Here is a 23,310-nt window from a genome sequence, read left to right as displayed (position 1 = left end):
AATTCAACCTGTTTTTCCCGAAAAAGCCCTTCAGAGGGTTGAAAGTACACACATTCCTGATTCCAGAAATGTAAAAACTGAAATCAACAAATTATGTCCCAGAAAAAAAATTGCAACTGAAATTTTATTCTATAAGCACACGACACAGAAATGACAGCACACATTTTTTTTCGCATTTTCACAGCACATTTAATTTGAAAAACTCTATAAAAATAAAGGAGTCATCTTCAATTTGCTACCATAGTCAGGATTACTTGCGTCTCTTTTGCATCTTTTCCAGTGTTCAGCAAATGAGTGGTGAAGAGCTTCTGTTTACTGCTCACTGTAAGGTCCAAGTGCAGTGTGCTTCATTTCAATGAATTCTTTGATATGAAAGAAGATTGCATGTACCTTGGGCGTCACTGAAACATTTGACAAAGCCAGATATGAGGTTTGAAATGCATCAATTTTCACTGCATAGTGTGGATCAAGCTCTTGTTCAAAGCAGGCAGTCAAAACGGCTCCAAATTTTCGAAGGGCATCAAGGATACCAATAGCTTAGAATGCACAGTCATTTTCTGCTAGTTTTTGAAAGAGATCAACATTCTTCAAAAGCTTGTGGCATTCATTGCCAGCAAATTGACATCTATGATGGGGTTGTGGTTGAATGTTTAGGAGTCTTAGCCAATCATCAGCTTTGGGCAAAATGTATCTTAAGGCTTTAAACAAGTGATTGACAACCCCAAGCATCAGGTGTAGCTCCAATGAAAGAAATTGTCTGATGTTTTCATGTTTCTGACATTTCTTCAGCAACTGCAACCAAAAGCTGTTGTTTAACTCCACTATCTTTGGCATGGGGTGCAGTGAGCAATTGCTTGCTTGGGGCAGAGTGACTGATACCACTTGTGTAAATTATTCCCAGACTGACTCAGGGATCCACCTCCACTGTCATTCAAAAGCTTTTTCAGGTCATTGCAATGAACAACAGTTTTTGACTTTTTGGTGTTTGAAGTTTTTTCAGTTAAAACATCAATGTCAGTTTGTGTGAAATGTTCTGATAAATGTCTTCCGAAGGCATCAAACTTTGCATGAAAATTGCGTTCAATAACCTTTGTTCTGCTGACTTGATTGATTGTTGATGGAATTTTTTTAACACCAGAGTTTGACAAATTAGTATTCACCTGAACAGTGATAAGGTCTTTCACTGTCATGATTGGAGCATTGTCAAAAAGTTTTTTGGCACTGGAAGGCCCTAAAATACAGAACCATTAGTTAAATAGTGTAACAAAGCTTAATAAGATCTAAATTTCACTAAACCAATTTGACAATAAATTTTAAATGATGTGGGGTTCTATTATTTTTATAGTAAATTTTATATCTTATAAAATTAAAATGATATTCACAATTTACCTTTTGTGATGGGGAGAGGTCTTCCACTATGTTGTGAAACTCTGATTGTTCCATGTGGAGATGCATCTTTTGAAGAAATCACTGAAGATTTAATCAGCTCTGCCAATGCTTGTTCTTTTGTCACAAGGGTTTGCATATTTTTTCTAAATGTTGTCTGAATGTGAGTTTTTGCTGCTGATGATGGCATCGGATCAGCAGAGTGGATGCTTTTCATTCAATTTTAGCCTTCCAACATTGCAAATAAGACAGTCACAATTATGTTCTCATGTCTCTGGTCCGACTTGAATGCTCTTGTAGTTGAAGATAGGTGTCAAGAGGACAGGCTGGCCAGAATGCTTTTCCCTCAGTTTCACTATGCAATTCTCACATATTTCCTTTGGGACTCAAGTATCAGAGAAATCAATTGGTTTATCAAGTAGAGAATGAACTTTTTCAATGATGAATGTTGTCACTTGTCTATCACACTTTTGAAAGCACAAGAAGCAGACAACCTTCCTGTTATCTTCATGTGATCTTGCAGAATTTGGCACTTTTAAAAATATAAGTCTTTTCAAAATTCACTTAACTAAGTTTGTGAGCACTTCAATTAGAAGTAGCACTTTCCCAGAATTTTAGTTTGAGCACATTGTAGGGTTGTGCTTTAGTATTTGAGTCAAATATGCTTATGGTTTTAGATAGATATAAAAAGTGAATTTTTTTACATAATTTTTAACAGAAAAACATGCAAACTGGCTTTCCTAATATACTGTAAAATTATTGCCTATATTTTGTGACAATCAATTTGATGCAATGCTTTGCAATCTAATTAGGTAGTTTAATTAATTTAAAAGTCATCTTTTAGTTTTAATAATACTGTAAAAATGCAAAAATACTGTTAACTGTCATTTCAGTAAGATGTGCTAATAGAGTAAATTTCAATCTCAATTTTTTTTCTCGGACAAAATTTGTTGATTTTATTTTTGATATTTTTAGAATCAGGAATGTGTGTACTTTCATCCCTCCAAAGGGTTTTTTCGGGAAAAGTGGGTTGAATTTTTTTCTAAATTTAGTAACGGTGATTTTGTTATAACAATTATTAATAAATTTTAAGTATATTCCAGTATTTCAAGTAAAATATAATATTGGTAATAAAAAAAAACATTTTTAATTTTACATAGTAATAAAAAATTTAACATGACAATTAAAAAAACTATTTTCATATCTAAAATTGAACAACAAACAAAATATCATTTGAAAATAAATAAATACCAGGGCTAACGCATTTACTGTTCCTGTTGGAGCAACACGAACTTTGTATGTTTTTGCAACAATATTTATGTAGTCTGGTTTTGTAAATGGAAGAAGATCAATTGATAATGTTTTATTCATGTGTACAGTCACTTTGTCACTAACAGAACCACCAGCATGTAAGAAACGAACTTTGGCATGACCATGTGGTAAAGGTGTTATATCATCTGCAAGCTTAAAAAATATAAAACATAATAGTTAAACAAATTATCAAACTATCTGTATTGGTATCTCGTTAGAAACATAATAAGAAACTTGCTTTTCAATAAGCATTGGTAACTAGCTTAATTAATAGTATAATAAATATTAGTAACTAGTTGGGTAATAAGTACTAGCTTTAATCAAAAACTTTTAACATTAAAAAAATACATATTTCAAATACATATTTCATGCAAAAATTTCTAAAATTAAATGAACAGATAATTTATAAATACCTGCATTACAGCAAGTCGACTGTGATTTGCACCAATGACCATTGTGTAACTTCCTTTTTCTTCAACATAAATATTTGGCTCTGCATTCATTTTTGGAGGACAATCTGTGGAAATGTAGATGCTGTTAATAGTGATTGGAATAGCAAAGTATTCAGTTCCCTATAAAAAAAGTCCAATAATAACATGTTGTCATTAAAATAGGTTAAAATATTTTGATAAATTAAAAAAAAAACTTTTGAGATTTTGTAAACCTCAATTACCTACTTGTTGGTATCCAACTGATACATTTGTTATCACCATGTCTGGTCCATAAATATCTATTTCACAAGGCACTGTATTTATAAATCGATAATTGGCAAATCCGGTAGCAGGCAAATCAGCAACAGAAGATTTTGCCTAATGTAATCAAAATTGAACAACAACAAAAAATTTTTTTCAAATTAAACTTGGCTTGGTTTATAAATATTTTAATTTATTTAACCTGCTATAAAAATAAATATTGTTGATCTCAATTCATTACTCCCTCACCTTTATTAATAAAAGAGAGGAAGTATTAATCCTTTCTCATACTTTATTTGTTTCTAATTTTAAAATTAAAAAACATAAGAAAGAAAGTATAAGAAAGTATAAAAATATGTTTATATATATATATATATATATATATTTTTTTTTTATATATATATATATAAAATTAATAAATTATACATATATATATGTACATGCATACATACATACATACATACATACATACATACATACATACATACATACATACATACATACATACATACATACATACATACATACATACATACATACATACATACATACATACATACATACACACACACACATGAATATTTATTGAGTCCCTGATATTATCCAAAAAAAATTTTATAAAAATTTCAAAAATAGTAATTGTATTTTAAAAAAACTTAAAAAAAAAAACTTTTATAAATGTTTAAAAAAAAGTTTTAGCGCAATAAAATCTAAAAAATACTTATATAAAATGATTACTATTTTGAGTAATGCTTCTTTTGAGTACCAAGTTGAGATGTATTTTTTTGGATAATAGTAGAGATCCGTATAATATAAAAAGGTCATGTTAATGAAATTACTAATAAGTAAAAAATAAAACCTCCATCTTTATTTGCAAAAAACCAGCAACAACAAACGATATTGCAGTCAATGCCATCCCAAAGCCCATTCTTTGCAGGGGTCTGGTAATAAACATACTTATGTTAAAATCAATAAGTTAAAAAAAAAATTTGCAATCATTATAATCATTATTAAATATTAATATTAATATCATTATTAATACTATTAATATTATTATATTATAATATCATTGCAAATATAATTTTTCAAAACCCTTTTTTAGAAAAAATTAAAATGGGAATTTCTGAAGGAAATTTCTGTTTGAAAAATGAAAAATAAAAATACTTCTTCTAATATGTTTGACTTGAATTTTTGATAGTTTATTTCATTAATAATTTTTTTTTAAATTTATTTACTATAATATTAATTTTTAAAATTATATAAAATCTATATAAAAAATATACATAAAACTTTCCTTTAAAAAAAAAAGTAGAAATTATAATTTGCAAGCTATTAAAATAAAAAAAGGAAAAAAGAAACAAACAAAAAAAAACTGAAAATAATTGTAGTAATAATGATAAGAAAATTAATTTTTTCTTAATAAGAGAAATAAAATAAAATAAAAAGAGGTAACAATGTCAAGTAGTTGGATAAGTTAATAAGATAATAAGAATGACGTACTCAATAAAAATGTAGGGAAGTAAAGAAAATTCTTTCTGTTTTCTTTATGTTTGTAAATTTGAACAATTAAACTTGCATGCTTTTCTAATGTTTGTGGTTTTCCTATCACATCTGTTGCATGAATCAAATCAAGCAAACAAAGGATGATCATAAAATTATTTTTATGATGATAACATGTTGTTTTATTTTCCATTAACAAAAAAGTAAAACTTACTTGGTTAAAAATCTACATTTTCTGCCAAGAGGATAAACCACTGCTTCTACAAATGGAATCAAGATCATGACAAACACTGGATTTAAAGCCTAAAATTTTATTAAAATTTTTTAATTATTTCTGGCAGATAAAAAATCATAACTAAAAATTTTAGTCTAGAATTTTAGTTGAGAATTAAAATATGTGAGCAAAATAAACTTGTAGGAAAAAATTTTAAAATAATAAAAATTGTCTTATGCTCATATGCACTATATTTTGAATGCATACGCAAAATAATAACATAACAGATAGCAACACACACACACACACACATACATATATATATATATTAGGGTGCTCTGAAAAATTTTAAGTCAAAATTTTTTAGCTCTCTGGACATTTTTCTATTCTTTTAATCATAAAATACAAAAAAAAATCACACTTTAAGATTTAGAAACAACTGTAAGCCTTGCCACGACAAAGAAAATGTTTTTCATATTATTTAACATTAAAAATACTACGAAAAATTGTAACATTAAAAATATAACAAAATTTTTTTTCAAAATTTAGAAAAACTGTTGATATATTTATTTAAACAATAAACATAACTAAGAAAGTTCAGTAAGGTTATTTTATAAGATTTAAATATGCTAAATTGGTACTGATGTCTCTAAGAAAAAAAATAGTTTTTAAATGTTTCCCAGGGTTCTTTTTTCAAAATCTGGTACTTTGTGTCTGCGTTTTTCAATAAACTGTAACAAATATTGTTTCTGTATTTCAACTTTAGTTAAAGTGTTTGCAAAGTCTGTAATAAGTTTCATGGCTCCTTCAGCAAGATCATTAACAACTTTTGATTGACAAATAAACATAGCAGCTTCTTGAAAATCACTACTTCTTTCCCACTGTGCTGGCGGCAAGTGTAACAAGGCAGTTTCAATTCTGAGTAAGTTGAACAGGAGCCAAGATTTCTTGCCAATCGTACCAAATGTACTAATTTTGTGGATGAAACCAACTGTGGAAAAATTATCAAAGTAAAGAAAGACATTGCAATGTCTTCCTTTACTTTGATAAGTTGTCTAGCTATTTGTTTCTTTTCCAATTCTGGCACCAAACTTGAAAAAACTAGCAATTTCTTCGGTCAAATACCACAGATGCCTGTTCAGGGCAAGAATGGTCGCTTCACCAACTTCTAGGTCAGTTTTCTTTAACATGTGAAGATCATGGTACAACTGATGGTACATAGGCTGCAAAAGGGGTGGCTAGCCATGTCTTTACGTAGAAGAGTGCATTAAATATGCAAATACGATGCAGTTTCTCCATTTTATCTTGATCATAATTCAGCTGGTCACCAAAGGCATATATCTTAGCACAATATATATACCAGTTGCCATCCAGCGAACATGATGGTTTGCACCAGGTTGTAGCCAGTGCACCCCACAAGGAGGCATTTGTCCTAAAAGTATTAGCATGAGTTCTGCACATTCTCTGTAATCATCACGAAGCAAGCTGTCACCATCAGCTGAAGTCAACATTTGTCGCAAAAAAATAACAACTTTGTCTTTCTGCTATATAAGACAACGATTAGTGATATGTAAAATTTTAAAATTTGATTGATCTTTGATGGTTTCCCAAGATTTCTTAAATTCTTTGAACTTAGGAGTGTCAGGACTGGATGTTGGACCAAAAATCTTTTGCCAGGCAGAACATAAAATTCTTTCTATTACATGATGTCGACAAGCAAAATAGAAAAGTTTCTTGTCTAACAATGATTCCAACTATATCCATGCACCATTTTTCCACCCAGAATTTAATGCTGTCAAAAACTAGTTTAACAATTGACTGTTCTACCTTCCACCAAACCACAAGAGAATGGCTTGTGTTAGCCATAGTTGCACCAGTTCCATAAGAGATTACTGGAACCTCAAATAGTTTACCTTCTTTACAGTTTGGAATCCCAGCTATAAGAACACCTAGCCGTTCAGCATCCTCTGGAACAATTTTTCCATCCCAATGTAATGTAACACACTTTTGGGAAACAAATATAGTTTCAATATCATCCCCATATTTTATTCCAAGTTTTTTTAGCCACTGTTCTGCTGCTTGCATTTGATAAAGTCACACACTGCAAATCAGCACCACCCTCTGAAATTATAGCTGCCATGAAAGCTGTTCTTTTACCAGCTGATAAATTTAATCTGCCATTGCTGAAGTTTTTTCACTTTTGAATGGATTGCGTGGAAGAGCCAGTGTAATTACTATGTTTTTGTCAGGTTAGATATTTTTTGGTTTCGTAGCAGATTTATGAGGGTTTTCAAAATTTTCGTTTTCAGAATTGTCTGAGCTGTGTGTAACTGTAACACTAGAGTCATCTGCAGATTGCAAGTCTACTTCAGGACTTATAGTTTCAGGTTTTGTGCTTGTTGTTGCTGAAAGATTTTGTATTCTTCTAGTCATTTCAATACTCTCTCTCTGTATTTTCTGTGTAATTTTCTTAAGAAATTCAATGTCTTCTTTTTTCTGCTCACTATCACGAAGTCGATCAGTTTCTATTTTGTTTTGACCATCTTGGTGAGCAATATAAAAATAATTTTTCAGATCAACAAATAGTTTTTTTTTAGCTTCATTGGATTCGCATCCTTTCTTCTTTTGAAGTGGTCTATAAACATCATACAAATACAAAACTTTTGCTTTAACCTTGTCTTTGCGTTGAATCGCAATTCCAGCATTATCCCATTGATTTGAATTTCTACAATAACCGTGTTTGCAATGTCTTTTCTTAAAACTGGTCTATCCATAATTGAGTTAAAGCGATGAGTAGCGTCTAAGTAAAAAAGTGCAATACTTAAAATCGAGTTTCATCTAATATCTTTGATAATCTTTGATAATTTACCTTAAAATAAAAATAAATGATAGAATTAAAGAGATTTTAAGAAAGATATTTTAAAAATATATTATTAAAGATAATATACGTAATAAAATATTAACTAACTATCATTAGATATTATTATTTATATGCTTTATTTATAAATTATTTATTTTTATTTATTTATTAATTTATATTATATTCATATTATAATTATTTTGTATCATTTATGTAATAATTGCCAAAAACTTGTGTCAAATTTACATAACGTACCTAAATGTAACATATTTTAAATTTATTTTTAAAAAAAATTCACACTTAATTTTTTGGAGGCTGGTGGCAAGGCTTAAACACTACTAAATTGCTTGAAATTTGTTTACTTATTCTAAAATAGATAAAGGAATGGGAAAACCAATAGGGAGCTAGATTTTGAGAGGAAAAAATTTACACAGAACATTTCTAGAGCACCCTATATATATATATATATATATATATATATATATATATATATATATATATATACATATATATATATATATATATATATATATATATATATATATATATATATATATATATACATATATATACATATATATACATATATATACATATATATACATATATATATATATATATATATATACATATATATACATATATATACATATATATACATATATATACATATATATATATATATATATATATATATATATATACATACATATACATATACATATATATATATATATATATATATATATATATATATATATATATATATATATATGTATATATATATGTATATGCAATAGTGGTGTAGTGGCAGAGCACTCGCTTCATAAGCGAGAGATTCCGAGTTCGATTCCCACCATGTCCTTGGTAGTACCACGCTCAACTTGTTTCTGCGTGCAGCGGCCTTGTTCGACGAGGTTTGTTTTGTCATAGAGTTGAGAGAGGGTTATAACCACAAGTAGCCTCCTCATCTGTAGTGGCCTTCTCAGCCTTGGGGAGGTGAATAATAAAAAAATAAAAAAAATATGTATATATTATTTAGGTGCCCCAAGAAGTCCTTGCGGTCTTATCAAAGAGCACCGCAGATGATACCATGGATACCTATGGTATCCATGAAACTTCCAAATAAAAACATCCAGAAATAAATAATTGCTACAGTATAAAGTGTAATGTATAAAGCGTAATGGAAATAAATTATAGCAAAATTCATCATTCTTTTGTTATTTTTTTTTCTGAAAAAAGCTGGACATTTTAATTGTTGTTAATTTTCATTGATTAAAACAAACATATACCTGCATTTGATCAGGCTTTACAGTTCCTAAATAACCCTAAAAATACAGCAACAAAAAAGACTATAAATAATAATGTAAAAAAAAGGTATAAATAAAAACAGTTTAAGTTCACAAATGAATAAAATTATTTTTTATCACATGTTAGGGTGGGTAGAAAATTTAGATTTTATTTAAAAGTAAAGATTTCTTGGATTTTTTTTTAGGGTATTTCTAATGACTGGTTTTTTTTAGAACTACAAACTACTAGCCATGCCATTGATTATATTATTTATGAAAAATTATATTACTATGTTGGAGCAATTTACTTGTAAAGATAACCCATAACCCTCACAAACTTAGTTAGAAAACTGTGTAGCAGACCATAAATACCTAATAAGTGTTTCTATATAAAAAAGCTTGTTTTAATTTGTTAAAAAAGTTAAAATGTTGTTTTCATTTTTTTTTTTTTTTAATCTTTTGAAATTGTATTAGAAACGCAAAGAAAAACTTACTTTTAAAAAAATTCTGCTAAAGTAATAATTTTTCAAAATTTTTACTTTTAATATTGCTATATTTATTTCACACTTCAATGTTTTCATCTTCCAAATAATCTTCCAAATAATCTTAGCAGCTTCTAAATTGTTCATTATTTCACCTTCTAAGTTAATAATTTATGTTGGTTCCGATGATTCTAACTCACTGATGATTCTAGTTTTTCCAGTTTTAATGATTCCTCATTGTCCACTTCTAAAGTTAAAAAACTATTTACTTCTTCTAGAAGCTTGAGCAAAACTTTCTTTGTCCATCTAGATTCCAAGGAGATAGAACTGATAAGAGAAATGGAGGGTCTAATTGCACGGTTAAAGATGTCATTAAAATTTTGCTTGTCTGGAACACTTACGAGCAGGCAGATCACAATGTCATCTGTAACATTTGCTTTGGCATTCAGATGCCTGTTCTGCTAAAACTTCCAAGAAAACTGGTAAATTCATCATTATTTCAGCTCCATGTGCAAGAACTTGTGTTCTTGCACATGGAGTGAACATGTTGACAGCATCTTGCACACGTGTGAACTGTTGACAGCATTTCATACGAATCATACAAATCTAAATATTGACAATATACTGTTACTTGCATTATAGCTTAAATAATTCTGGATTCAATGTATGCTGACAAATTATTGCAATTAAGTTATTTTTGAACATTTTAATAACTGTCTCATCAATCCCTAATATTTTGCTTAGCTTTTTTGGGTCAGAAAATGCTTTTTTGCAAACATTTCCGGTTGCAGATAATTCTGCTCCACTAACTGTAGAGAAATCAACTCTGAGATAGTTCTTTTCGAATATTAATTGCTGGATGAATTCCTCTTTGTTGTCATATGTTGTTTTGAAATCATTGCTTTATCTCCATTTTTTAAAACCGAAGTGGTATGAAATATCTAAGACACTCTAGAAATCTTATCCAACCATGTAATGGAGATATCCCATAGATAAGTGGACCTTTTTTTGACTTAAATCCACTTCAAAAGTTCTTTAAACACATCATTGCGGTTGGTGTAGCTCTGCAAATACAACAGCATTATGTTGATGATGTGTTTGTTATAATTGTTAAAACTTTTCCGTCAATCATGGATAAAATAAAATTGAAATTAGTAATAACAAACTTTCCATTAACCAATTCAATATTCCCTGGATGCAAATCTAAATATGTATTTCCTATTCAAGCCTACCCAGGAAGCGCGTGCCGTCACACGCCTTGTTCGTCCACATTTGAAGTAACTTTTTTAAACAAACTGACCACAGCAGTTAGCATCTTTTAACCAAATTTAATACAAGTTAATGAAAAAATATCTTTTATAAAAATTTAACAATAATTGAAAGTTTTGATATACAATTTATTCACGATTTTTTTTGTATAATTAAGAAACTAATTTGCTATGTACACTAGAACTATGAGAAACTTTGTTAATTTTTGTCTTACGTTTATTCGTTTTAACGTCTCTTCACTTTTAAAAATGTTTTTGCTATATTTGATGTTTTTTCTTAATACTTATATAAGAAGAAAATAAGAAAATAAATTGCTATTTATTTACATATTTATTTATACAATTTATATTTGTAAAACATATTTGATTAAAAAATTTTGTAATGACAGAATAAATTAAATAAAAGAATAACATGGCATAAGCATATACCACTTTTGATGCACACCTGAAATTAATTCTTTTATATAGCCCAATTTCCAACATTATTACGAATTACTAGAGGTAACGAACATAACAATTGCTCTGTTTGAAAAAATGTATTTAAAAATTTTTTTAAATGTAGGCTCCTAAAACTTTCGTTATAAAAGTTCAGTAAATTAATATTGCACCTACAAGCTTTTGGAGCATTGTTAATAACATTAGTTCATCAGGAAATAAATTATCGGGTCTAAATGCATAATTTAGATAATCAAAAAAAAGTGCATCCTGTAAATCCTACTAAATTGCAGACTATTTCAATGGGGGTATTGAAAACAATCAAATATTTTATATTTAAGTATAAGTAATGATGACTTTTAATTTTTTTACATAAAAAACTTGTTGAAAAAATTTTTTTTTACAAGTAAATAGCAATTAGTTTTCTCGCTTTCCTGTGCATTGATAAAAATAGTAAAGTTTAGCAAAAACATTTAAAAAAACAAATTTAAAAATTGAGGATGTTTCTAGTGCAAATAATAAAGCATTTCCTTAATATACTGACTGAAATAAGTTGCGAAAAAGTTGTATATCAAAAAATATTTTCGTTTTATTCTTATATGCTTTTTTCCTCAACTTGTATTAATTTTACTAGTAGAAAATAACAAACACACTGAAAATAAGAGAGCAATTACAGTAAATAATTTAGATATTATTTTTTAACATTTTTTTTTTAATATTCAATTTTTTTTAGCTTATTATATTTATATTTTCTATTTTGTATAGTCTTTGTTTCTTTTCTTCGAGTACTGCGGTTTTATTCTCTCTTGTTTCTTATAGCTTAATTTTGCCACAAATTCTTAAAACGCTTACAATATAAAAATGTGGTCGAGTTGTTTAAAAAAATTACTTTAAGCATGGACAAACAAGGCGTGTGGCTGCATGCGCTTCCCGGGAAGGCTTGACATTTGACACTGTTTGTCTAAAATGACAGTTTCTTTGATAAAATTAAGTTCAATTGGACTACAAAATCTTACATTTAAAGCATCGAGTTGGTCCACAAAAAGACATTTTATAAATATGACACACAGAGCCTCAAAGCCGTTGTTATAATTGCAAACATGCTTGAACCTTGACTGTCAACAGAATCGGGAAACGCCTGGTTGTACAAAGCTTGTCGAGGAGATCCATCCATACCCTAACTGTTTAATAACAACATATTTTCACATAGTTTGTTACTGATATCCAAATAGTCCATTATTTCTTTTTGCTTCATTTTTACAATTCTTTCGGCGGTGCTTTCATAAATGCCTGTAAATCTACTTTGCCTTTTAAATCACTGAATTCCAAGTGATTATCTTGTGGACCACACAGCTAAAGTGCTTTTTCAACTGTTGAATAAGATGGATCCATCTTAATTAAGATGCCTGTTGGATTTATTTATAGCCAGATATGCTAAGATCTATGTCAATTACTATTGCAGCAGCTTCTTCAGCTGTCATTTTATCATTATTACATGTCAGCTGAACAAACATATGAGAAACTTTATGATTTTTGATTACTTGTGTTAACACATTGAACAAAGAAAAATCTTTTTGATTATATAATTTTTTCCGGCTTAAACTAATAACTTTTTAATTAAATCAAAATTTAAACTTGTATACACTCATCATCATAAAAATTAAAAATAAAAATAAAAAAATTTTCCTGAGCATCTTAAGATGAATATAATTTGAAACTTTTTAACATATAAATAAACTAGCAGAAAAAATGATTCATGAAACACTGCAAGAAAAACAAAAACACTTAATTTTTCAGAAAAACTTAAATTTGGCAACCATTTTTGACTTCACTGGTCACTATCTCAGGAACTACTACCATTAGAGTAAAAATATTTTTTTTCTTTCTTAATTTGAGTATTTGAAAAATACTCAGATTAAAAAAAATACAAAGCCGTAAAAAATTAGTTTTCTAATATCTGAAACAAATTATTTTTGTACATTTGCCACCCCAAAACACATAGTGGGGTGTAGCAAAAAAAAAGATTTTTAAAGTAATTTTTTACCCTCCCTATTACATATTACCAATCAAATATATGTAAAAAGTTGCAGTGATGAGACCTCAATGCAACTTTTTACATATATTTGATTGGTAAATATTATATTGAATTATACATGTTTTAAAAACTAGTTCATCACAATATTGGAAAAATTAATAAATGAACCTAAGGAGTAAAATCAGGAAGAAAAAAAAATGAAATGTCTTATTCTGTTAAAAAGTCATTATTATTAGTTAGGTGCAACCATTCTATTAAATATAGCAATAAAGGTTTCAATAATGAGTTGATTTATAATCAATTTAATTTAACTCAAGGTTCACGCTATATTAATTTATGAATTGATTATTTTTGCATTATTATTTATGATTTTATATTTGTTGGTATTTTTTAGATTATTTATATATTTTTACTATATAACAAAATCAACAACAACAAAAAACAAACAATGTCTCCATTCATTTCCATAGCTTGCAATGTCCATCTTGATCCCTAAAACAATAAAATCGTATGTTTATAATAAAATATAATTTTACAAGCCCATACAAGAGCAAGGTAAAACTTTTAATTTATTATAAAAATTTTACTTCTCAATTAAGATAAGAATTTTTGAATCTTTATGTTAGCTGTTGTTTAGAAGTTTGTATATCACAAAAAATTATTTAAATAAAATTCACTGAAGGGAAAAGAAATTATTATCTCTTATCTCTTAAACACTAAAACATGTTTTAGGGATTTATGTTGTTGACATTAAAATAAGTTAATTAGTGGTACTACAGAGATGTAGTGGTTATGTTGGTAGATTGTGATTATGTTGGTTGACTGTAAGATAAAGATGTAGTGATGATATTGGTTTACTGTAAGATGAAGATGTAGTAATGATGTTGGTTGACTATAAGATGAAACGTAGTGATGATGTTGGTTGACTGTAAGAGCAGACTTGATCTTTACCTCTCACAATCATTTTATTAAAACAGATGATTGAATTGAAACAGTAATTAAATGTACTAAAAAATGTAGTAGAATGTCCTCAATCGTCTTTTTTTTTAGTAACATAGCTAAGGTGGGGAGAGTACCTTGAAGTTTTTTTTTTTGAAGAAAATTCAAGTAATATAAATATTACTTGAATTTTCTTAATAAATATTTGAAAAAATTATTAATATTTCAATAGTAAAATTTAATAGTTTATAGAGATAATCATGTGGTAAATGATGGTGTGTGAGATTTAAAATTTGTGAGTAAAGATTGTTAGTGTTATGAGGGATGTTTGTGAGCGTTGCGAGCAAAGTTTGTTAGCGTTGTGAGGAAAGTTTCTTAGTGTTGTGAGGGAAGTTTGTTAGTGTTGTGATTGAAGTTTTATAGAGGTGTGAGGGAAGTTTGTTAGAATTGTGAGGGAAGTTTGCAAGCATTGTGAGGGAAGTTTATTAGAGTTTGTGAGCATTGTGAAGAAAATGATGGTGTCTACATTTTGTATAAGTTTATAAAGAGGGTAATAAAAGAAACGATGATGGATAAAAAGGTTATTCCTTAATAAGGTAAGCTCTTTATATTTTGCATTTGCATAACTAAAAAAATGTGGGAAATCAATACCAATTTGAACATTATATGCACTTTTTATTATATTTTATATTATATATTAACTTATATTTAACATTAAATGCAGACAGTTTACTATTAGTTAATGCAATAATTGACATATGGCAAAAATTTATAACAGATGGTAATTTAAATTGTCAGAACTTTGTAGTGCACTTTTGAAAAACAGTATATTTGGCGTTTCCAATTTATATTTCATTTTAGAAAGTGCTTTATATTAGAATCGCCACATTCAAAGTTAAAAAACTTACAGAATTGACAAGTTATGCAATTAAGGGTTTCAACTTTGAAATTAATTAAATGTTACCTTTTTTTTAATTTTAACTCATAACCCTTGCAATTTTAACACTTTGAAAACTTTAGGTAGATTAAAAAAATAATACAAATTTTACAAAAAAAGTTTGATATAAATATATTATTAAATTACTGCAAAAAGGCAAGGTTAACTGACTTGAATCCTAATTTTTTTAGTGTTTTGTACTATATTTTTAAATCCAATTATTATGATTTTATTTTATTGATATCTTATTTTTGTTTAATTAACTGATTTATTTAGGAATTGACACTGCAAAGTGTATTTACATTAACTAACTTGAATAGGTAAAACATGCAAGAAGTGTACATATATATAAACTTTGAGATTTCTAATAAAATATTAAAATCAATTTTTTTAAGTATAAAATGGAATTGTGAAGTAATTATATTAGAAAATAATACTGCAAAGTTTGTAAAATAATTTTAATTAATCAAACAATAAATAATAAATAAAAACTAACTTGTTGGTCAAAGAGTGTCCAGAACACTGGTAGAGGAAGAAACATGAAAAGCACTTTAAATAATGCTTTAATATCTGATATCAATACGGGCTGCAAACATAAATTACAAAAATTAATAATATTTAAGAAATACAAAAATAGCAAATATAAAGATATAAACTAACAAACATGACAAGTTTATTAAAAATACAAATTTGTTAAATATTGCAGCATAAAATCATAAATATTTTGAAACATCTAACACTATATTCTTGTCCTGCCCAATCCATCCAGTGATCTTTTTTAGTCCCACTTCCACAATTTGCTATTCTATTTTTCAAAGCGCTCTAAAATAAACATATTTATAATAATATTTTGTATTATATATATATATAAATCATTCAATAAAATATATGACAATTAAAAAACTTTTTAATAAAAAACATAACATTCATAACTAAATTTCTATAATTAAAAAGTCAAGAGGGGGGACACTCCCAGAATAAGAAAAGCAGTAACTAGGAAGCGCCAAACCAATTAAAAAATTATTTTAGGTTGCATTCCTATAAAAAAGTAAAACAGAGGCACTAAAGGCCAAGAAGTACCTAGGTTGATATGGCAGTTTGCAATAGCAAGTCATATAAAAAAGTAAAAATGATCAATATGTTTATAGTCATAAATATATGACTCTCTCTCTCTCTTTCAATATGCAGTATCAGTGAGTTGTTTGTTTCAAAACACAGTCTCAATGTCTATTTAAAGTTATTAATAACAATTTGTAGTCTATTTGAGTAGTGCTAGTCTCTTTATTTTTTTATAATATTTAAATTGATATTCAGATCAGTTTAGCAATACTAAGTACAAAGTCCAGATCACCAATACTAAATACACTAACAAAATACTTACACCAACAGCTGATGAGACCTCAACAACAACGTTTCCTTCAGGAGGAACTTTTTTATACAAACTACTACCAGCAAGAAAAAGCAACAAAGCGACCACCATAAGAATAGCTGGTACACCAAATGCAAGCGGATAGCAATCATATCCAAAACACTGTACATCTCCTTTACGAAATAAAAAGAAGTGACTTTTTTTTTAGTTTGAAACTTGAAGTTATAAAATAACTTTATTAAAAAATTATTTTTACCTCGTAAAACTGGTGTCAAAAGTGTTGCAATGAGGGAACCAAAATTTATAGAAAAATAGAAAATAGAAAAAAAGCTCCTCAGCTTGTCATCCTGTTAAACAACAAAAACAAAATTAATATCGATATCAATAAAATTAATATCGATATCAATAAAATTAATATCGATATCAATAAAATTAATATCGATATCAATAAAATTAATATCGATATCAATAAAATTAATATCAATATCAATAAAATTAATATTGATATCAATAACAGGGCTCGAATTAAGCGTATCGCAATCGCGAATCGCGATTACTTTTCGCACCTTCGCGATAAGTTTTTTTTTTAAATTTGTTTTTTCGCGATCTTTCTTTTTTTCGTGATTCTTTTTTTATTTTAGAAGATTGATACTCTATTCACAAATATTTAGTGTTCTTTTACAGTATAAAACTGCAGTGACTTCTGCAACTATAATTTTTTTTTTAAAGCGGAGCAGAAAGTAAAAGAAAGAAAAATAAAAGATCTAGAAAATCAATTAGCAAAAATGTTTAAATGCAGGAAAAAGACCAATTGTTTAAGGAAGGAAAAATTTATAAAAAACAAACGATTAAATACATATTCGAATCAAGAAATAAAAGATTTTGATTGAAAAAAGAAATAAAAGTTAATTGATTGAAAAGTCACTTTCTTAACTCGAATTCTCAAGGGCTTTATTCCGATTTAGCTCATTCATTATGAACAAATTTAATGATATTTTTATAAGTTTATTTTGCGAAGAATAGTGGAAGGCAATATAGAATCTAAATAGTTATTAAAAAAAAACTTTAAAGTTTGTTAGTACACTTGCTAATTTTAAATTAACAGCAATAAATGGATGCAAATAAGGATCACAGATGCAGATTATCTACAGTTAAAAAGTGGGAAAAACATTTTAATTGCGAGTTAGAATACGATTTAAATGGAAATGAAGTTATAAGATTAAGATGCAGTTTATGTAAACAATTTGAAAAATGGATAAGTCAAACAAAATTGTTTTCCATGACCTGGATCAAACCAGGAACAATATCAATAAAAAAATACTCACTAGCATCGCACTTAATCAGTGCGCAACATAAAGAGGCCATGCAAATTCATCAACAAACAACATTAGGTTCAGTTTTATTATCTAACCATGTTATTCATAATACTCCAATCGGGCGTGGTTTACGTAAAATGGCCGTAAAAGACGCTTACTCGGCTATAACAGATTCCCAGGTAGCAAAGAGAGCAGAGTTAAAGGGTTTTTTAAAGCGATGGAAAAATGCGTCTGTGTCTATTCATTTATCAATATATCTTGATGTTTTATCTCCCCTTCGGCGTCTGAGTTTAAGTTTTCAGAACAATATTCATGATCCAGTAAAAGCTGTAAGAAGAGTTCAAGAATTTACATGGACAATGGCCAAGCTGCAAATTCTTCTAGAAAATTCGTTAGACAATTTGCTTGATGAAACAAGTGTTATGACCTATTATAAAAAACTGTCTAAAGATATTGAGACAATTGATTCAAAGCAATGTTATCAAAATATTGCACTTTCTCAATATACCGAAGCTAATAGCCTTGTTCTTGACCAGTACAAGCTAATTATTGCAAATATTACCATATGTATGGAAGGCCGTTTTTAAGCTCTTAAAAAATCACCATTGTTTATACATTTGGTAGCTTTACTTGACGTTTATAACTGGCCATTAAATGTGAATGTTGGAACTTTTGGTGATAAAGCTATCGGTGAAGTTGTTGAACATTTTTCTGAATTTTTAATTGGTGTAGGATGTGATTTGAATAATATACTTCATGAGTGGATCATTTTAAATGCATACATGTTTCCCATCATAAGTAACAATCAAAATGAGTATTATTTGAAAATTTGGGAAATTGTTTTTTCCAAATCAAATTTGGTCAAAGAATGCCGAAATATTCTTGATATTTTTGAACTATTTTTAATTTATCCTTTTACAAATGTGAAAGTAGAACGAATGTTTTCATGTATGAATCGCGTAAAAAATGACTGGAGAAGTTGTCTACTTCGGATAAGTGAAGAAGGTCCTGAGGTTGACAAATTTGAACCTGATATTGCTATGGACGAATGGTAAATTGATAAAGTAAGACGATTGTCAGCAAATTTTCATTGTTATCCGGAAAAAAGAAAAAGAAAGTCAGGAAAAACAGACATTGATCTAGCGACAGTTATAATATTGGATTTGGAAGAAAGTGAAAGCGAGGAAGAAAATTTAATATTCTAAGCATTAAACTAGTGAAATGGTTACAAAACAATCAAAATATTTACGATTACAATCTAATACTTTTTCTATTAGCAATCAAAAAAAGTATTAGATCGTAAAAGATTCTATTATTTAGACACATTTTTTTCTTTCGCTTTGTTTTATTGAATGAAAAAAGTGAACGCTAACTTTTATTAAAAAATACATTGAATGAAAAAGCAATAGATAGAAATATCATGGGAATTTGATAAGGTTACTTAGATAAGAAAACTTACTTAATAAGAATTTAATTATCATTCTTGTTTGTGATTGTGCAGGTTTTCGTGAAAATGTTAAGTTTTAACATCTTATCAAGATAATGTTTTCGTCATTTTTAATAGTTTTTATAACTGTTTTAAATTTATAGATTGTTTTGTTAGAGTTTTAAATAATTTTTTTTTACTGTTAAAAATTTATAGAAAATTAAATATTCTAGTTGTTTTAAACAGTTTAAAATATGTAAATAAAATAGAAAATGAAATAATTATTTAAAAGATGATTATATCAAGTTCATTGATTTTACAAAAATACAGCCGTTAGATTTAATGCAATATAATAATAGTAATAATGCAAATTATAACTAAAGCTACTTTACAACCGCTGAACGTAAATGTTATGACATCTTATGCAAAAATGAGACTTATTATATACGGTATTATAAATAAGCTAAAATAAATAATGTCCCCTCCCCTTCGGCGGGAGTGGAGGAGGGGTTATGAGCAACAAAAAAATCGCGATTAGATTTTTTTACGTTAATTTGAGCCCTGAATAAAATGGTATTTAAATAAACTTAAGGATTTTGCACAGTTTTGTACAAAATTATTTGTATCAGTCTGGAATTATTTTAAAAAAATTAAAAATAATGTGAATAAATAATATAAAATGCATACTACTGATTGACTTGGTAGCTTTTTAATATTTTATTCAGTTCTATATTTTTTATAGCTTTTCTTAAAAGTCATCAATTTAAAGTAAATAAAAAAACAAAATGATAAAAAAATTTTCATAGCATAACACTTTCAATAATATTGTTTAAATTTGTGGGAAACAAAATTCCTTACTTATTTTTAAGTTAAGTTTTTTTAAGTTGAATTCTTTTTTTTTTTTTTCATTTACAATAAAAAAAAAAATTCTTTGGTAATCCTTGAACAGATTTAGTTCGATATTTATCTTTTTTATTATATTATTAAAAGATTTTAGAATGCATAAGTCCAAATATAATGGTGTTAAAGAGCGTAAATGGTGTTTTTAAATATTATTAATTTTGACATATTTACATAAAAATTTATTGCTGTTGCTAATTCTTACCTGCCCAGCTTCAAATTGATCTCCACCAAATGCAGATACACATGGTTTTATACCACCTGTACCTAGTGCAATTAAAACTAAACCAATTGCAGGACCAGCACTGTTAAAAAAAAATTAATAAAACCTTTATAATAACTTTTTCTTAAAAAAAAAACTAGAACAAACAAAAAAACTTACAATTTCAGTTCATGAAGTACAGAAGGTACGGCTGTAACAGATACAACTATATTACCAACTGCATATATTACTGATACATACATTATAGTTCTAAAAAATAAAGAAAACATTAAATAAATTGCTGAAGTTTCAAATTAAACTTTACAAATTAAAACCAAATATTTACAAGTAAAAAGATTAACTTACTTGTATTTCCCCCAAAAACTATCAGCAATGATGGCTCCAAATATTGGTGAGAAATAACATAACATGTTAAATGCATGATAAACTGCAGTAGCATCATCTTTACTCATGTTTAACATAGTTGTCAAATAAATAACCAAGATGGCTGAAGATAATGAAGAATATATATATTGTTTAATAGCAAAATCAAAACTTTAAAAAAATTCAAGTATTTTTTAATTTACCATGCATGCCATAGTAAGAGAATCTTTCACAGAATTCATTACCAAGGATAAATAATACTTGCACAGGATACCCAAAAATAAGCTTAAAAAAAATAATAAAATTGTTTTTAATATTTGTGAAATACAAGTAGGATGTAAGTACAAAAAAAAATTCAATAAATACAACCAACCATTTAAATATAAAACCCAAAAACAACATAACAACAATTATAATACTCTAATATATAAATCTTCCAGTTAATGTTTATAAGTCTGAAGTCAAATCCATAAAAAAAAAAGAAGATATAAGTAAAGCATTTTTCTGTACAAAAAAATATGAAGTTCATTTTTTCCCACAGAATGTAGAAAACTTAACACATACAATGAAACTCACAAATCTTTATTTTTTTATGAACAATAAAACAGAAACATAAAAACATGAAGATTGTCACTCAATGGCATTAAAAAGAAATCACCCATTAAAACTAAAATAATACAATTTATTTAAAAAACAATGCCATGAATGAGCCATTTAACATAAAATGTCAATTGGCTTTATTTTATTCATCATATATGAAAAGAATTTACACCAAGATCAAAAACACGCTTAATTGTGTGAGACAGTAGGCACTGCCCCTGCGTAGTCTTTTTTAACACTTAAATTTGCTTGAATATTGTGCCAATTATTGGCACATATTAAGTCTCTAAAATACTATAGGCTAATCTTGTGCATGGTCTGGAAATGCTGTTAGATGCAATTAATAATAACTTTGTAGTGGCATAAAAAAATAGCTAATTTGAAACTATTCATTAATCAAAAATCTCTGAATTTAAAAATGAATATTAAAAATTAAATTTCATAAAAAAATTTAGAGTTTTCTTAAAGTTTGTGATTTTTCAAGAAAAAAAAAATCTTATTTAAAAATTTTAAGAAGAAATTAAAACTAAAACTTGTTGTAAAATAAAGTCCGATAATTTAAAAAATAATTAAAATGTAATATTTCTAAAAAAGCATAAAACAGTAACAAAAGAAAAATATTTAATATTCTAGTATCTATGTGTCAGTAATCTTGTCACCTCAAGATCATTATGATCAATCTGCTACTAGCAAAATCCAGTATGCATTACAGTTAACCAGCTGCATTTATTAAAGTGTTTTACTATCTTGTTAAACTTTCTAGAAAATGGTTAGGAGAAGTCAACTCTAATTTAGAATATGCATAGTCTTGGGCACTTGTATGTGTAATTCCAGAGATAGTGACTTAATAAAAATACTTACTGTTTTTCTTATAATACTTTTTCTTTTTAAAACAATGTCCAAAAAGGCATTGCAAATGTAGCTGCTGAACTTGCAGTCCCAAAAAAAACACTAACTTTTGAACCGTATGGCTCTAACCATCTAAAAAGTTTCTTTTTGGCAAGTTATTACACCAGAAAATCTTTTAGCTTGGTAAGAAATATTTTAGTGATCCCTCAGAGACTCTGAAAATTGATTGATTGATTGATGGTCGTTCTGGCATTTCCACCTGACAAATTGCTTGACAGCTTAAGTGCAGCCAATCTCACATTGTGTATACAATTCAGCAACACAACAATATTGTTTACCAAAAAAAAACAGACCATTCCAGCCCGTACTCTTGAGCAAGTGTCCAAGTTACAAACATGTTGCGGCAGATTGTGTAGAAAATTTTATGGGTATGATTTCGTAATTGATGATGAATCCTACTTCACATTTTCACACTCTGATAAGAACTCAAACGTTAGGTATTGGTAAGGCAATACAAAAGAAGTTTCTTGTGGTGTGAAATACAAGTCCAAGGCAAAGTTTGAAAAGAAAATGCTTGTATGGTTAGCAATTTCACCTTGATGCATCTCAACACCCTATTTTTTTCCTTCGGGCCTTGCTGTCAAACAAAATGTGTATTTGAAAGAGTGCATTATCAAAAGACTGATGCCTTTTATTTAAATTATCATCCTGAGGGTTATTTTGTGTTTTGGCCTGACTTGGCTTCGGCCCATTATGCTAAATCAGTGACAAGCTACTTGATTTCAAAAAACATCACTTTAGTACAAAAAGCCGATAATCCTTCTGCTGCTGTGCCTGAACTTCGTCCAGTTGAGAACTTTTGGTCAATTTTGAAGGGTTTATAAGAACAATTGGCAGGCTACTTCTGTTGATGAAT

The 23,310-nt window shown here is 27.9% G+C and overlaps 1 protein-coding gene across 3 annotated transcripts in view; it reads right to left on the bottom strand.

The window, feature by feature from the left end:
- The window catches only part of LOC100215923 (solute carrier family 15 member 2), a 61,971-nt gene that overhangs the window by 16,380 nt on the left and 22,281 nt on the right, over positions 1 to 23,310 (bottom strand). For all 3 annotated transcript variants that reach the window (XM_065800624.1, XM_065800623.1, XM_065800622.1), the window contains 15 exons: positions 21,149 to 21,230; positions 20,928 to 21,069; positions 20,742 to 20,831; positions 20,565 to 20,664; positions 16,974 to 17,064; positions 16,730 to 16,890; positions 16,087 to 16,170; positions 15,845 to 15,934; positions 13,920 to 13,964; positions 9,256 to 9,291; positions 5,104 to 5,192; positions 4,249 to 4,330; positions 3,375 to 3,506; positions 3,111 to 3,269; positions 2,638 to 2,850 (listed from right to left, as the gene is read on the bottom strand). In XM_065800624.1, the coding sequence (XP_065656696.1) occupies positions 2,638 to 2,850; positions 3,111 to 3,269; positions 3,375 to 3,506; positions 4,249 to 4,330; positions 5,104 to 5,192; positions 9,256 to 9,291; positions 13,920 to 13,964; positions 15,845 to 15,934; positions 16,087 to 16,170; positions 16,730 to 16,890; positions 16,974 to 17,064; positions 20,565 to 20,664; positions 20,742 to 20,831; positions 20,928 to 21,069; positions 21,149 to 21,230 (1,596 nt within the window). The remainder of the gene's footprint in view (positions 1 to 2,637; positions 2,851 to 3,110; positions 3,270 to 3,374; positions 3,507 to 4,248; positions 4,331 to 5,103; positions 5,193 to 9,255; positions 9,292 to 13,919; positions 13,965 to 15,844; positions 15,935 to 16,086; positions 16,171 to 16,729; positions 16,891 to 16,973; positions 17,065 to 20,564; positions 20,665 to 20,741; positions 20,832 to 20,927; positions 21,070 to 21,148; positions 21,231 to 23,310) is intronic.

Source organism: Hydra vulgaris, chromosome 06 (genome assembly GCF_038396675.1).
Source record: "Hydra vulgaris chromosome 06, alternate assembly HydraT2T_AEP".
NCBI lineage: Eukaryota > Metazoa > Cnidaria > Hydrozoa > Anthoathecata > Hydridae > Hydra > Hydra vulgaris.
Note: the sequence above shows the minus strand (reverse complement) of the source record. Positions and strands in the feature narration are given on the sequence as shown.